The 18,392-nt window shown below is 34.5% G+C and overlaps 1 protein-coding gene and 1 long non-coding RNA gene across 2 annotated transcripts; one reads left to right on the top strand and one right to left on the bottom strand.

Moving 5' to 3' along the window:
• Positions 1-431: 431 nt before the first annotated feature.
• LOC140880498 (uncharacterized) lies at positions 432-2,599 on the bottom strand. The gene is made up of 2 exons (XR_012149672.1): positions 2,391-2,599; positions 432-696 (listed from the first exon to the last, which is right to left on the bottom strand). It is a non-coding gene; the product is annotated as an uncharacterized lncRNA (long non-coding RNA).
• Positions 2,600-11,276: 8,677 nt separating this feature from the next.
• LOC140871927 (uncharacterized) lies at positions 11,277-18,019 on the top strand. The gene is made up of 5 exons (XM_073274673.1): positions 11,277-12,468; positions 13,332-14,093; positions 14,219-15,225; positions 17,479-17,586; positions 17,666-18,019. Exons 1-5 carry the CDS (start codon positions 11,277-11,279, stop codon positions 18,017-18,019), a joined length of 3,423 nt encoding a protein of 1,140 aa, XP_073130774.1.
• Positions 18,020-18,392: the final 373 nt, after the last annotated feature.

Consider the following 18,392-nt stretch of genomic DNA (forward strand, 5'->3'; position numbering starts at 1 on the left):
TTATAATATTGTAACAAATTTAATTTGAGTATATATATCGGACCAAGATTTTGTGGGATCATCTTTAATTAATTGGATCTTATATAATAGGTAGGTGTCTTGCATGTGTGTGAATGTACTTTTATACCAATTTTTTTTTTCTACTTTTTTATATTATTTATTTGTATATATCATAATTGAGTCTTGAATTCCTCATTTTTCTATCTAAAATATGCAATCTTATATTGTAACGACCCTCACTATTAGGCTAATATTAAAATGAAGGAAAATTACGGATTTTTAAAAATTTTGCCATGACCTATTTGTAAAACAAACAAGCCATCAAGACTCAAACAACAATTTAAATAAGGAAAGAAAATTGACTTCAAAACTTAAGTGCGTTAAACATAAACATGCAATCCTAGTAACCACCTCCCGGTTACAGCATAAAGTAAACTAAAGCATTTAAAATTAATTCCAACGATAATCATAAACTTGCAAAAGCGGAAAACGTACTTCAAAACATAAGCTGTAGCACAGGGAATGCACATCCTGGCTATAAATACTACAAGATCTCAAATAATACTTCATTATTACAAATTTGATAACTGTGCGGAAAACATAAACTGAAAGGAAGCAACGGTCACTGGGCCTCGCACTACCGATGGCCTCATCCCAGTAGATCACGACCCTCCGTCTCCTCCACAAAATCCTCACCTGCAAACATTCAAGCATAGTGAGTCTAAAGACTCAACAAGCATAACTAGGATAATAACAAGGGTTTAAAATACGTGATGCAAAAACTCAACTTAAACTGTAATATGCATGAAACTAGAAAGATATAGAAATCATGCATTAATGAACTCACACTAAGATAAACTTTAACTTTCATAACATTCAACTTAGACTCATGCATAACTGAAAGACTGACATCAATGCAAAACGAGTCAACTAAAATTGTGAAACTTTAACTTTTAAACTTTTCTTTACTTTTTCCTCTTAGAAATCCGATCCCTGATTTGTGACCCTCTGTTTCGATCATGATCATGGCTGCAGTGCACTATGCCGGCAAGACGACGAGATTTCTCCCGACGAACTTAACCCCTCTATGGCAAGGAGACCGAGATGCCTCCCGATCCCACATTGCCCCTCTGTGGCAAGGGTAAACAAGATGTCTCTTGCTCCTTGCCTAACCTCTATAACCTCTTGGTGAGTAGACCGAGACATCCCCCAGCCTAGCAACACCCCTCTTGTCACAAACAGATCACTTCATTCAAAAATATTTGCTTTCTTTTCCCTTTTCATTTATAAAGACTCAACTCATACATTAAATGGCATGCAAACAAGTAAGCTTTCTTTTTCTTTATTAAACTCAAGAACACGTCAAATGCACACAAATAAGCAATCTTTAAGACATGAGACTCGACTCGAAAATGTGAGTTTAAGGTGGATGAGTGGCTGCCCCTAAGTCCAAAGAAGACAACTTACCCAACAAAATCCTCAAACTTGACTTAACTCGAGCAAGTAAACCGAAAAACCCTTAACTTTGTCATATCTTAACCAAAACCCGTCCCGCTTGAACCGACACCTCATAAACACTCCAAATTACCCCTAGGACCAGAAAGTAACCTCCAAGGATCACCCGAACATTACAAACCAAAAACATTCCCGGACAGCCCCTTATACTCTAAAAATTCTGCACTTACACCACAAACTTAAAAGACTCATAACTTACTCAATACTTATCCGATTCGGGCCCATTTTATATCGACGCGACCACAACATCATGAACTTTACCATGAAATAGCCTAACCCTGCACAGACCTCAGCCACGATGCTGCCCTGCCCCGTGAACAGTGCTGCCCTGCACACTCACAACATCCAACTTACCTCTAACTCAAGAATTCAACCCCATAACTCTCCTTCCTCAACTTTTCTCCATACCAAACAACCATACACTTCAAATAACCTCTCTTAGGACTTTTTCCAAACACTTGGGCTACACTCAATCCACACTTTCACAACACATATCAAGAACATCAAGAATTAACCATCAAAACTCCAAAATGTTGAACAATCAATCAAGACCAATGCAAGACCATTAAATACTTCAACATCAATTAAATTTCAGCCCCTACACATACAAAATTTCGAAATTTAGGTCCTTATACATTCTGAAAATTCGAATTTTGGCAAGAACAACCATATAATTCCATGTCAATGCACATATACTCAACATTAAATCACATAAACTCAACCCCATAACCCATTTAGCAAAAATCAGCCCCTTAAATGCCCAAATTCGAAACCCTAACATCACAACATCATGCATTTTCGAAATTATTGCAAGAAGTCATAAGGGTGGGGGTAGATATTGCTTGAATGAGTGCCCAAGAAAAAGTTACACTTGCCTTCAACTTTTACCAACAAAAATTCGAAAATAAGGGGAGATGGAGGGAAGGACTCTTGGTCAAACTCCAAGCTAGGCTCCTTGTGGAGCTCCTCCGGCAGTGGGGACGGCGGCGGTCGGTGGCGGTCGGCGGCGGTCGGCGGCTGGAGGCCAAGGAGGAGGGCGGCGTGAGGGAGATTCTCCAAAGGGGGAAGGGGGCGGCTCCTAGGGTTTGGGAGTTAGGGTTATGTCTTGATTTTTAATTGAAATGTTTTAATGAGTGTAAATTAAAAGTGTAGTGTATTGTGTGTAGTGTTTTAAAATTTCACTTGTACTAGCAAAAGTACTACTTGTACTATTAAAACTTTTTACCTCAACTTTTTGCTATTTTCAAACTTCTAAATTTAAAATTTCAACTCTCAACATTTTAATTGAAATTCCACTAACCCGGATTTAATAAAATCCTATTTTATGAAAAATTTAGGAAATAACCCAAGAAAATGATAAAATTGCTTTTTGACCCCTAAAAATTCAAAAGTTGCATTTTTTTTTGGCCAAAACCCCTCTTTTACCTCTAACTTAAAATCTTAAAATTAAAAATCTTGAAAATAAACCACCGAAACCCACCGTCGTCGCCTGCCTGGATAAAAATTACTAACTAAACAGTTCTAGGCATTTAATTCAAATAAGTCAAGCAAGGCTAACTTTAACTTAAACTTAAACAATTAAATTCAAGAAATTTAAAAATATAAATACTGAAAATAATTTTAGGCATGATTTTAGAATTTTAGAAGTTCTTGGCGTTACATATATAATAGGTAGGTGTCTTGTGTGTGACTGTTTTATACCTATTAACATGGCTGTTAATTTGGGGGTGTGGGAGGCAACGGGTTATCCTATAATATATATATCTACATACTTGAAAGACTACTAATTTTAAAAAGGGCCAGTTTCCTCCGGTTGCCTGTTATCCCTTTATAGACGTGTTTACCTCTCTTTTACTAAAAAATACATGTGTATGTGATCTACCTTATCCACTGCTTCACAAAAAAAAATGGCTAATTCTTATTGCTTGGGATATAGAGCGACAACCGACTGTAGGCATTAAATCTCTTCTTCTCCTTTAGCTTCTCCTTTGCTCATGCACGTCTAAATTTTCGATCTCCCCACTGCTCAGATCTCTGCCTTGACCGGGCTTCACAACACTTTGTTGTCGTCATTGACCGTCTTCTCCGCTTCTCCTTGTGTTCTTGACGATCTGCTTATTACTGGGTTTTGACACTCCAAACCGTTAGGTTGTTGTTTTCCTTTTTTTTTTTTTAAAGTCATTCTACGTTTATGCTCGAATTTATTTGTGTTCTCTTTTGTGCACTGATATCTACCTCTTTCTTGTTTAGGTTACGACGCCGATCTGCTCGCTCGTGGACTTTTACCACTTCAAATCTCTCGGTTTACGTCATCGTATGTTTACATGTACCTTGTCTTTCCCAGATCTGAATTTTAACTATCCAAAATAGCTGTTAATTTGGGGGTGTGGGAGGCAACGGGTTATATATATATATATATATATATAGACAGTAATGATCACGGATTTTAGTGGTCGCACACGAAAAATCATGCACCTTAGGGTGCAGGTGATCAAAATTATATATATATATATATGAGCGATATTTTTTTTTAATTTTTTTTAAGTCATTTGTCACCAAATCAAGGGCTATTGGTAAGACACGGTTACTTTCCTTTAAGATAATTGGAGGCAATTTAAGAAGAAACAACTATTTAAAAAACAAACAAACAAAAAGAAAATTGCTGGCGATCATCTTTAATTGGATCAGATAGACTAGATAGGTGTCTTGTGTGTGAATGTTTTACGCCAATTAACATGACCGTTAATTTGGGGGTGTGTGAGGCAACGGGTTATATATATATATATAGATGAGCGAGATTTTTTTTAATCTTTATCTATCCTCGTCTTGTTTTCAAAAATAAAAATAAAAAATAAAATAACAATAATCTATCCTCATCTTTATATTTGTAATTTTATTTTGGAGATCCCATGTGAATATGGAGGTTAAATTATAAAAAAAACGATAATGCATGGTCACTACAAAAAAAAATTGGTATTTGTGACGGTTCAAGCGTCGCAAATACCGTTGCAAACTTGAATTTACAACAGTTTGGAGATGGTTCTCGTCTAACGTTGCAAAAGTCACCGTCGCATTTATTTGCAACGGTTTAAAACCAGTCATCTCAAAATTTTGTCACGGTTTAAATTATACTGTTGCAAACAGTGTGATGAATTAACCGTGACAAATTTTTCCACAGTTGTTTATAAACCGTTGCAAATATAAATAAATGTATAAAAAATAATTTATATTTTTTATTAATCAATATTAATATATTAATATTAGTCAAATACACTAATTAATAAAGAAACAAATTTATACATAAAATTTAACTAATCCAAATATTAAACCAGAACACACACAAATTATCCAAATGTCAATACAAATAGTAATCTACTGATACATAAACTTTAACCAATCTGACGCCTACTGTGTCTCGTCGTCGTCACTCCCATCATCGCCGTCGTCGTCATCTCCGCCATCGCCGTAAGGCTGAGTAGGCTCCTGAATACGCAATGAATAAGATGGATTGGACGACTGAGCAACAACACGTGTGTCCTATGCGGGTTGTTTTTTCTTCTTATTGACCGCAGAAAAGATCCTACCCAAGAGATGCTCCATCTTGCCCCAAGCGTGCCTGAGTCTGCTGGTACTCCTAGCAAAGCTGCTACGTCTCCTGTCTCGAAGCTTTTGCCTCAGCTCTGGAAATCGTCTGATCATTTTGTGTCGCCAGCATCGACTTCATCTAGCTAGAACCGCGACGACGAGGTGTCATCTCATCCGGATATATGGTATGTGCGGTGGAACCGATACCATATACCCGTCGATGACTTACACCATCAACGACGTCGAAATAAATCACATTCACATCCTCAGGCGTCGGATAGTATTGGGCATCTACAGTATGCCTCAGTGGGAACTGCTCATCGATACGACGCTCCATCACCTCCTATTTTCCCAAATGACAGATATATATATGTATGAATATCAATCAAAATTTAACATTTCATAAAACATAAAAAATAATTTAATTTCGATGTACGCTTATTTACTGTGACTTTCCATCGGCAAAGTCCCGTTCGACCGACTGTGCGTCTTTAGATGTAGATCATAACTGTTTGGGTCTATGTTCAGCACATACATACATAGATAACAAGTAACGAACAATAATTTAATTTCTACGTATTGAAGATGTTATCAAACATTCTTCTCGATGTGCATCACGTTCAAATTATACCTGAACGTGTTCGAGCTCCAGTAAGGCAACCCCCAAAAAATACTTATCTTGTCGGTAAATTAAGCAAACATGAGCCTACATCATTAATGAGGCGGTATGTGGCAATTCATTTGAAGACATGTGTACGATAAATATTGAAGGAAAATTCAATTGAGAATTTTCCTTCTGATGTTTGTGCGCGGAGGGGGCTCTATAAATAGAGCTCCCTACTTTCAGAAGAATGCATCCCATCTTCAGTTCATTTCTCAATTTAAAGTATTCAAATACTTTTGAGTGTACTTCTATATATATTTGTGAGATAGGTTTTCTCCTGTATAAGAGAGTGAGTGTCTCTTTGGAAATACATAGAGAGGTTGTAATTCTCCAAATATTATAGTGGAATCTTTTGGTCTTGCCCGTGGTTTTTACCCTAATAATTTTTAGGGATTTTCCACGTAAATCTTGGTGTCTATTTATTCTTCAATTTCCATAGTTTCTATCTCGTAATGCCGCACCTGGGACCAACAAGTGGTATCAGAGCCTTGGCATAAAATTTCTTAAAATTCTGAGTATGCTCTGTGGTTGCAGCTGTGACTGATCTTTCACATCAGAAAAGATTTTTTGATGATTTTATAAGGCAGGATTTTTGTAGTCAAGATGACGGCAAAATACAAGATAGAAAAGTTCAATGGGAGAAATTTTTTGCTGTGGAAATTGAAGGTGCAAGCAATTCTAACAAAGGAGCGTTGCTTGGCAGCTATTGGAGATAGACCGGCGGATGTCATGGACGATCAAAAGTGGAATGAAATGAATCACAATGCTGTTGCCAATTTGCACTTGGCGATAGCGGATGAAGTTTTGTCAAGTATCTCGGAAATAAAAAGCGCAAAAGTTATTTGGGATACTTTGACAAAATTGTACGAGGTCAAGTCACTACACAACAAGATTTTCCTAAAGAGAAAGCTTTATACTCTTCGGATGGCGGAATCCTCATCGATGACCGACCATATCAACACATTGAATACTCTATTTTTTCGGCTCACGTCTATGAGGCATAAAATAGAGGAAAAAGAACGTGCGGAGCTTCTACTTCAAAGTCTACCAGATTCATACGATCAGCTCATCATCAATGTTACCAAGAATGTTCTTTCGGATAATTTAAATTTTGACGATGTCTTAACTGCGGTTCTTGGAGAAGAGAGTCGTCGAAGGAACAAGGAAGATAGGTTGGCAACGTCAAAGCAAGCAGAGGCTTTAGCGATGACGAGAGGAAGATTGACGGAGCGTGACTCCAGTGGGAGCCACATATATGGTAGATCAAAGTCAAGAAGTAAGAAGAAGAATATTTACTGCTTTAAATGTGGCAGTAAAGGGCACTTCAAGAGAGAGTATACAAAGAGCATCGAAAAGGGATCTCAAAGAAATGTGGTCAGTACTTCAGGCAGTGGTGAAATATTATTCAGCGAAGCAACAACAGTTGCGGAAAGCAGACGCAAATTTTGTGATGCATGGATTATGGATTCAGGAGCGACGTGGCACATGACGTCAAGGAGAGAATGGTTCGATCAATATGAACCAGTCTCGGGAGAATCTGTATTAATGGGAAATGATCATGCCTTGGAAATCGCTGGAGTCGGTACCATAAAAATAAAAATGTTTGATGGTACTATTCGCACCATACAGGAGGTACGACATGTGAAGGGCCTAACAAAAAATCTTTTGTCTTTGGGGAAACTGGATGATATTGACAGCGAATTGAACCTGTTTCCCGGTGGCTAAAGTTGCCACGGTGGAGTGATAGAGTTTTAGTTTCGAATCTACAGTAAAAGTTGTCATACTAGTCGTGAGATGTATTCTGTATGCTTCCGTATATCGAGAGCGAACCGGCTTGTGACTGGCGATGTTGATTGCCCTTTTGTTGTAGGGATCGATCACAATCCAGCTGACTCTCAAGTTTTGTTCTGCAAGGGACTGGCATGCCCCGTGATCTATGTTGTATTTCACTGGCGTCGGTACCGTAGTCTCGCCTGAGCCCAAAAGGTTCAGTTTAAATTTGTTTCTGAAAAACATGGTGTTGCATATTTTCTGCCACACCTCATCATCATCATCATCGTATTTGCATGAACAAACCAATTGCCGGAAACCGTCCAGAAGGGGAATATGCTTACCGCCGCCGCTTTCATCCGCGGTGGTGGTGTTTGATTTTGAATGTTGGAAAAGCTTTTTGATAATAATTCCAAACATTGCTGCAGGCTCTGTCTGTTAATTTAATTTAATTTAATTTCAACTGGGTGGGTTATCCATATATTTATAGAGGAATTAAAAACAGCTAGCTAGATTATTGCATGTAATTGTATTCCATCTAGACTACTTCTTTTTGATCTTTTTTAAAAGCCGAGTAGGACTCAAACTACTTATAATATTGTAACAGATTTAATTTGAGAATATATATCGGACCAAGATTTTGTGGGATCATCTTTAATTAATTGGATCTTATATAATAGGTAGGTGTCTTGCATGTGTGTGAATGTACTTTTATACCAATTTTTTTTTCTACTTTTTTATATTATTTATTTGTATATATCATAATTGAGTCTTGAATTCCTCATTTTTCTATCTAAAATATGCAATCTTATATAATAGGTAGGTGTCTTGTGTGTGACTGTTTTATACCTATTAACATGGCTGTTAATTTGGGGGTGTGGGAGGCAACGGGTTATCCTATAATATATATATATATATATATATATATATATATATATATACTTGAAAGGCTACTAATTTTAAAAAGGGCCAGTTTCCTCCGGTTGCCTGTTATCCCTTTATACACGTGTTTACCTCTCTTCTACTAAAAAATACATGTGTATGTGATCTACCTTATCCACCGCTTCACAGAAAAAATGGCTAATTCTTATTGCTTGGGATATAGAGCAACAACCAACTGTAGGCATTAAATCTCTTCTTCTCCTTTAGCTTCTCTCCTTTGCTCATACACGTCTAAATTTCCGATCTCCCCACTGCTCAGATCTCTGCCTTGACCGGGCTTCACAACACTTTGTTGTCGTCATTGACCGTCTTCTCCGCTTCTCCTTGTGTTCTTGACGATCTGCTTATTACTGGGTTTTGACACTCCAAACCGTTAGGTTGTTGTTTTCCTTTTTTTTTTTTTAAAGTCATTCTCCGTTTATGCTCGAATTTATTTGTGTTCTCTTTTGTGCACTGATATCTACCTCTTTCTTGTTTAGGTTACGACGCCGATCTGCTCGCTCGTGGACTTTTACCACTTCAAATCTCTCGGTTTACGTCATCGTATGTTTACATGTACCTTGTCTTTCCCAGATCTGAATTTTAAATATCCAAAATAGCTGAAACATTGCGAACATAGTGTTTTACGGACATGTTTCACATGTTTTGTGTTAACTGCTGTACCATCTGGCTTCAAACTGATTGGTTTTCATCCTTTTGCTTTTTCTCCCTTTCTCCTTGTGTTAACGTATTTCTTTGTGTCTTCATTTTTCCTGTTTCTCTCTTATTTCTTGGTTGTCAGAATTTCTTATGTGTTTTCCTTCTCTCTATTTCTACTCCTATGTTGTTTAGACGTTCTTTGTCTTTACAAATCGGGTGTCTGTAGTTTCTTATTGTGTTTTTATGAAAAAATGTGTTTAGTTTTGTATTCTTGGACTCGAAATTTGATTGCTAACTGTGTAGAATTCTCATTTAAATAGTTGATTTCTTTTTTCCCTGTTTTTTTTACTGACGTTTTTATGTGAACAAGACAATACTTCAATTTACTTTCTTCACTTTCGTTCTGTGCATGTAGATATACCAACACATGCGAATATGTTATTAGTTCTTACTTTTAAATAACTTATATCAAATATCAAGTGTATAAAATACACTGTACATATCATTTATAAATGACTTGGTTTACCCATTACATACCATCAGTCATGTCCGTTTGATTCTCGAAATGACAATTGTTTTTTGTGTTTTTTCACTTTGCTTCCACCTATTTTTTCAGTGTGTTGCACCTTTTCTGTTTACAGATCTTGAAAACTCTGCCGACTGTCATCTTGTTGTGGATAACTAAGCTTTGTAAGGTTAGATTTTTCTCTATTTTCCTTTGTCTATCAATATTGCAGATTTGAGATCGAAAATAATGACAACTGAATTTTTACAATGGTTTCTTCTCTTGTTATACATTCCTTCTCTTATTACTTTTTTACACATGCACATAAGCTTGCTTTCTTTCTTTCTTTCTCGACCAGAGTTGCTGCTTCTGTTAAAAATATCCTTACACTGCATATTTTTGTATTTTTAAGTCTAAATCTGATTATTAACTGTATTACATTCTGATTTCTTATTTATTTTAATATATTATGCTTACAGTTGTTTATTTCCCATATTTTAAATTTTAACCACCCAAGAAAGATGCAAATTTTTGCAGACCATTTTTTCTAGATACTTCTACATTTTTATATATCACAGTTTTGCTTCTACGCTGAATAAATTGTGGATTTATTAACCCCATAATTACAGATCTTTTTTAACCGTTTACTCTAATGATTTTTCATGTTTTTTTTTGTACTAGCAACACTTGGTTTTCAAATTCTACGGAGAAAATCTACCAGAAATTGAATAACACAAGAAATGGCAAGTTGTTCAACTCGACCAACATACAGGTTCAGTCCTTCGCTTAACTTTAACTCCTACTAAATGCTTTGTATATATATTTGGATCTTCTATTAGCTTCCTATTTACCTAGACTATCCAACTTACCAACTTTAATAGGTGTTAGAGAGTCCTTTTACCAATCTTTTAAACAACGTAAATTTCAAATATAAATAGACTGATATTTCCTTGCTCTATCTTTACCTACAATTTTTTTTAAAAAAACTAAACCACAAAACAGATTCACCACACTATACTATACTCTGAATTTCCTATCACATTTAGAAATAAAGATATTTAGATTTTTGTTTTTGAAGAATATATTGGCTTCAAAAAACTTAATAACGACTTTTTGGGGCAAAAACTTTAAAAAGATTTTGTTTACTTACACTTTAGTCATTACCTTCAATTATGGTTATATGTAGGGTTATATAGTTGAAGCAACTCTTTATCTTGTAAAATTCTGAAATTTCTGTCTTTGTTTATTTTACTTAGCTATAGAAAAATTAGTTAGTTTTAGCAAGACACATTGCTCAAATTTCTACTCCTATAAAAGATAAGTTTCAAAATATTTACCTTATATTGTCATATTTTTTTTAATCTAATACTTAAAAAGTTTGCGATAATGTCAACGAAAACTCAGAAACGAAAATACAGTAGCTTAGAAGATCGTAGAGTAGCAAAAAACAATCGACGACGAGAACACAAACAACTTTTAATCTCAAATACAATTCGCACAGAAAATGTTCATGTAGAACTACTAACATGAAAAGTGAGTAGTCCAGATTTACTGCCAAATGTTCCAAACTGTCAATTTTGTGGTGCACACCGTATTTACTTGGAACCACCTACATTTTGTTGCTCGCAAGGATATGTCAATCTTCTTAACACTGAAATGCCTACTGACTTAGTTCAGATGTACCTTGGTAATGATGTAGATGGTAAAGAATTCATTACCTATATTCGAAGCTACAATAATATGTTTGCATTCACATCAATTGGTATACATTGTGACAAATCTTTAGCTACAAGAAATAATGGGATTTACACATGCCGTGTGCAAGGCCAAGTTTATCACTTCATGGATCAGCTCATACCATCAAATAATCAAAATCCTAAAAATTTGCAATTGTATTTTTACGATACTGAACACGAGATCTTGAATCGCATGTATATAAGTTCTAAATTTAAAGAAACTGTTGTAAAAAAACTTACTCATATTTTAAGCACAAATCCATACGTAAATTTCTTCCGAAGTTTAAGTACAATCCAGAACTTAAATGCATATAAAATTGCTTTAGAAGCTGACCCTTCTATTGATCAACGTGTTTTTAACAAACCTACCGTATCCCAAGTTGCTGGAATTTGGTTAGAAAATGATGAAAGCCACGAATACTCAAGTCAACACATACAAATATATCCAAAAAACAGCGAAACTCAAATAATTAAACATTACTTTGCTTGTTATGATCCTCTCATTTTTCCTAATGGAGAATCAGGGTGGCATCGAAATATTAAAAGACTGAATGAAAGACAAAAAAGAATTTCTCCTAGGGCAACATGTGATGGTGAAAATATTTACGATATTCAAAATTTCACAACTACGAACTCCTCCAAAAAAACAGAAAACAAAAGGTCAACCGTCTCTTGTCGTGAATATTATTGCTACAAATTACAGATACGTAAAAACGATAAATCTTTCTTACTACATACTGGTAGGCTTTTACAACAATATGTAATTGATATGTACATTAAAATTGAAACATCAAGATTGGAGTTTTTCAGAACTAAAGACATGCAACAACGTTTACGTAATGAAATATACTGTGGATTATTAGACAGTATGGCACAAGGGCTTGAAATGGGTTCTGACATTGGAAAACGTACGATATTACCTGCGTCATTCATAGGAGGACCTAGAGATATGCGTAAAAGATATATGGATGCTATAACTTTAGTACAACGCTATGGAAAACCTGATATTTTTCTCACAATGACTTCAAACCCAAATTGGCCAGAAATAAAAGCTTTATGTCTACCTTCTGACGAAGTACAAAACAGACCTGATTTGATTGCTAGAATATTCCGTGCAAAACTTCAAATTTTGAAAAATGAATTACTTACAAATTCTATTTTTGGACACGTAATAGCTTACACTTATGTCATAGAATTTCAAAAGAGAGGATTACCACATGCTCACTTCCTGCTTATTTTAAGCCAATCATCAAAAATGTTTTGCCCTGAAGCATTTGATAGAATCGTTTGTGCAGAATTACCTGATCAAGTAACTAATCCATATTTATTTTCATTGGTGGTTAAGCATATGATACATGGACCTTGTGGTTTCCTGAATCCCTCATGTCCTTGTATGAAAAAAGGTTCGTGCAAATTTAATTATCCTAAAGATTTCTCAGAGAATACTAAGTATGACATAAATTCATATCCAATATATCGACGTCGAAATGATAAACATGTGTTGATTATCAGAGGTTCAAAACTTGATAATCGCTCGGTTGTACCTTATAATCCTTATCTTCTTGCTAAGTTTAATTGTCACATCAACGTTGAAATTTGTTCAACTATTCAAGCCATAAAATATATATACAAATATATATACAAAGGACACTAGGATTTTCTATACATTAGCCAATGATGAAAAAGACTCAACGGTTGACGAAATAAAAAAATTTCCAAAGTGCAAGATGGATTTCGCCCCCTGAAGCAATTTGGCGAATTTTTGGTTTTGATCTTCATCATATTCATCCATCAGTAATATGTTTACCAATTCATTTAGAGGACCAACACATGGTAACTTTTATTGCCAACCAATCATTATCTACGATTACTAATAATCCGACAATTAGAAAAACAATGTTAACACAATTTTTCCATATGAATAAACATAACGACTATGCTAAAAAACTTGCTTGCTTATATGTTGAGTTTCCAGAATACTTTACTTGGCATCGTGATATAAAAGAATGGGAACCACGTAAAAGAGATGAAGTTATATCCAGAATCTTTAGTTGTCATCCAACAGACGGCAAAAAGTTTTATCTAAAATTATTACTTATGCACATCCGAAAACCTACTTCATTCAAAGATTTACAAACAATCAACGGAGTAACCTATGCTACATTTAGAGAAGCAGCGCAAATATTGGGATTAATGGAAGACAATAATACAATTGACAACTGTATCCAAGAGGCAACTGCTTATCTAATGCCTACTGCTTTACGACAACTATTTGCTACTGTCCTCGTGTATTGTAACCCAAAAAATCCTGAACAATTATGGTTGAAGTATGAAAATTTTTTATCACAAGATTTTGTACAAGATAAATCTCTTAATCCTTGTGTAATTCGACATAAAGTACTAAACAACATTGCCTACTATCTTTACTCAATGGGAAAAAGGCTGGAAGATTTCTTTTCAACAACCAATGTTCTTTCAAGTTTTGATGACAATTTGACAAAAGAATTGCAAACTGAAAAAGACATAATTATACCCAACGAAGATCTCCTAGCTATTAAACAATTAAATGCAGAACAAAAATATGCTTACGACCGAATTTTATACTATGTTAACAATAATTTATCACAAATATTCTTTGTGGACGGAGCTGGTGGTACTGAAAAAACCTTTTTATACAAGGAAATTCTTGCCACTATTCGTTCAGCTGGTCACATCGCTCTTGCTACAGCAACTTCAGGTGTTGCAACATCTTTTCTTCCAGGAGGACGCACTTCTCACTCACGATTTAAAATTCCTTTGGACGAAAATAATTCGAATCCTTGTAACATAAGTAAACAAAGCACAATTGCTCATTTAATAAAGATATCAAGATTAATAATATTGATGAGGCTACAATGGCTAAACGTAGTATTATTGAAAATTTTGACGAAATGTTAAGAGACATAATGAATACAAAAACAATCTTTGGTGGTAAAATTATTGTCTTTGGTGGAGATTTTCGTCAAACATTACCAGTCATTCTTAAAAGTAACAAAGATGATATAATTGATTCATCAATTGTTATGTCACCATTATGGAAACATTTTGAGAAAATAAAGCTAAAGCAAAATATGCGAGCCTTACTTGATCCTAAATTCTCTTCTTATTTATTAAGAGTTGGTGATGGAGTTGAGGAAACTAACGAAAGAGATGAAATCTTAATTCCACCTCAAGCAAACATCCCATTTATAGATGAAGCAACATCTTTAAATATATTAATAGACAATGTATTCCCAAATATTGACGATGAAAATTTGGATTTTTCTTTATTTGTTAAACGAGCAATACTGACCACACGAAACGAGTTTGTCAATGAAATTAATGATGTATTAATTACAAAATTCCCTGGTGAAGAAACCACATATTATAGCTGCGATGAAAACATAAGTGCTTGTATTGTACCGGATCAAGAAGAATTATTCCATTTTTTAACTCCTCAAGGACTTCCTCCACATAAGCTAACTTTGAAACTAAATGCACCAATCATACTTCTTCTAAATATCAATCCAACTGAAGGACTTTGCAACGGAACACGACTTCTTTGTAAAGGTTTCAACACAAATGTCATCTATGCTGAAATATCAGTTGGTATACATGCTGGAAAAGCTGTATTTATTCCCCGTATCACATTAGAAACTCCTCACGATAATTTATCGTCCATTCCATTCAAACGAAAACAATTTCCAATACGACTATGCTTCGTAATGACTATTAATAAAGCACAAGGTCAAACTCTAGATTTTGTTGGTGTCTATTTAAAGGAACCTGTTTTCTCACATGGACAACTTTATGTTGCGTTGTCAAGAGCAAAGACCATAGATCAGCTAAAGGTGCTTATTAGACCAACAACACAGTTGCTCCAGACTACTAATTACACAAAAAACGTTGTGTACCATGATGTCTTACATGCATCAAGTTCTCTTTAACATAGATACTTTTAACCTATGATATGATTTTTTCATTCGATGGATTCTCAATTCTTATATTCATTTAATTGTCATTTCCCACTAATGCTGAAAAATATATAAGACATTACAATTTTTACATTTCAAAATTCCACATGACATTCCTTCCCAGTCAACATTCATTTTAATCAATAATTCTACCTTATTATTTATTCCCAACAGTTTGTTCACAAATATCTCTTAAGTAACGAACTATTTCTTTCTTCTCTGCCTGATAAGATCGCTAGAAGATAAATGCACAGTTCTTGGAAACCTCAATCCGAATTCGCACAACTGGTTCGTTAAAGTATTAGTTATTGAGAAAACTCCAATACGAAATACAAGATGGGGTAGACTTCAAAAGCTTGTCCTTATCGATAAAGAGGTAATATTTATCTACTATCTGTTCAATTGCTTATACAAGTTATTACACCAACTGATCTTACATCTGTTTTCTTCTAAAACAGAACGGAAGGATGCAGAGCATTATTTATGATCAAGACCTTGAACAATTGGAAAAGTTACGTGACTTGTACAAAACATAATTCATAGGAAATGCAAAAATTAGACAAATCTCTGGGAACACACCAATTCTGGCTTTTTCACAGTACCAAATGGTGCTTAATAGAAGTACATACATCAAGATTTCAGGCCAGCAAGAGCAGATCCCAATTAATGACATATACCAGGTTACACCTTTTGGACAGCTTTCTGAATTTGCAGATGTCACAAGCAAACAGATCAGCTAAGTTTTCCTTTATATTTTATTTTTTTTCTGTTTACTTTTATTACGACAAATCTTGATAATTTAATTTTTATAAATTTGATGTTTCAGACTTACTTTGTGCTGTAATACATGTATTCCCACCACGCTTCGTGCAGAAGACCAGAAGAAATTTGCAGGACTTCGTTGTTGTGAATGAAGAGTAAAACATTTTACCTTAAGAAAAATAATCAGTTAATGTTGCTACAAGTTTCTTACAGTTTTATTTATTTAAACTTTCATATTTAACATACATGCAGGCGCCGACCTATATTGTTTACATTATGGGAAGAATTTCTGCAAAACAAAGGACCTTACTTGTCTGAAAATGTACACAAAATACCTGTCATTCTGGGCATGCGACTTTCGGTCAACAGTTTTTATGGTAAAACAATTTCTCACTGTTTTCACATATGACAGAAAATAATATTTACCTCAATATATTATACCTACTATAATAGATTTTACTCATTAAATTGTATCAAAATAGGATTATCCGTTGGAACAACACCAAACAATACAGTCCTTTTTGATTTACCAATTACACAGGCTGAACACTTGAAACTATGGTAATTCAAAACCTTTATCTAATGTTATTTCAAAGTTATTTGACGAATCTTTGTTCTCTACCAAATATTATCTTATATGCATGGCTTAAAATTCAGTACCTTCATTAACATTGTTATCAATAACTCTTTTTGCACACTTGCTGTCCAATTACACTTGCTTGTACAAAAATTATTCTTCATATCCTCTTAGATTTATTGCATCTACATTTTCTGAAAACGCTTTTGTGTGACGCATGTATTCCCGTTCTTGTTTGTCATTCTTGTTTGTCTACATCCCAATATGATAGAACTTGAATTAACTAATATGTAAACATATATCTAGGATAAAGGGCAACAAAGATTATATAGAAACCGTTGTGTCCGAAAAGCTGTATGAAAAATCACACCAAAACATAGATCAGCCATCAAAGTCCCAAATTCGAAAGATCAGTCAAATCCTCAGTTTGACTGAAACGGTAATACTCATTGACAAGTTTGTTTATGTTTATCTAAATCTCGATAACACATATTAAATTAACATAACTATATTTGTACTTGGAGGTCAAATCTTTTTGGGTAAAAGCCACACTTAAAATCTCAGAGCCACAAGATCATCTATACTTTTTAGCCTGTCCAGATTGTTCAAGAGCTTGTGGAGCTATATATGGATGTGAATTTACATGTCTTTATTGTGGTAATGACTTCCCAAGCCCAAAACCACTGTAAGTTATGTTAATAACTTAGAATTAATACAATATTCAAATATCTTCATAAATCCTTGTGAGGTTAAACTACTATTTAACATATGTACACATGTTACGTTTCCAGGTGGATTTACTTGATGGAACAGGAAATATATCTGCCTATGTAGAAAATGAAGAAGCAGAGATGTTATTAGGTGCATCAGCTGAAAAAGTAATGGAAACAAAACATGAGGTATATTAGCTGAAAAGTAATTATTGGTAGCACAAAAATTTCCATAACTTCTAAATTTCATTTCCCTCATCTTTCATAGGAACAAGATTTGAACCCTCGTACTATCAACGAGAAAATTAAAGATTTACAGTTCCTTTTTCAAATTAGAACAATTAAGAATGAAACCAGAGGAAAAACTTTTGTAAGAAATACAATTGTAAAATGTCTGCAACAACATGATTCGTCATCATCAACGCATAGCTCTAAAGAACTAACTTCTCCTATACAAGTTGGTAAAGATTTGGTGATAGACATGCCGATGATTGAATCCCAGGAAAGCACGTCAAAGCTAGAAGAAGAACACGCCGCCACAAATCCAACAACCGGAAAAAGAAGCTTGGACTCTAAAGAAATGACAGCACACAAAAGCGTCAAACATCATAAAGAAGACTGAGATATATTATACTTACATTTCAACTACTTTGTTAGTAAGTAAGTTTGTTCGTTTAGTAAGTTCGTTTATATTTGCACATTGTTTAGTTTATTCTTGCTAAAATTTCACCACTTTCATTTTCTCAGCTACAATTTTCTCTGAGTCCAAAGGTATGACAACAACAACTATATCATCCAAGAGTAAGCATTATCTCTCCCAATTTGAAAGAACTCCATAAGTATAGTAACTAAATAATAGCAAGATTTAACCAACTCTTCTAAACTTAGTTCCAACATATGATATTTTGATTTACATTATTTGTTTTGTTTTGTTTAGTTTAATGTTTTGTTTTTCTTTACTATGAAGCTCTTATATAAATGTTGAATAGCCAAAA

The sequence above is a fragment of the Henckelia pumila genome, chromosome 1, assembly GCF_033568475.1.
Source record: "Henckelia pumila isolate YLH828 chromosome 1, ASM3356847v2, whole genome shotgun sequence".
NCBI lineage: Eukaryota > Viridiplantae > Streptophyta > Magnoliopsida > Lamiales > Gesneriaceae > Henckelia > Henckelia pumila.

Bases quoted from the DNA above. Each gene is read 5' to 3' on its own strand.
- LOC140871927 (XM_073274673.1), top strand. From the start codon at position 11,277: ATGCCTACTGACTTAGTTCAGATGTACCTTGGTAATGATGTAGATGGT. The intron at 12,469-13,331 runs GTGCAAAACTTC...TTGAGTTTCCAG, and splicing joins TTTGATTGCTAGAATATTCC to AATACTTTACTTGGCATCGT. The intron at 14,094-14,218 runs GTGTTGCAACAT...CATTTAATAAAG, and splicing joins TCTTGCTACAGCAACTTCAG to ATATCAAGATTAATAATATT.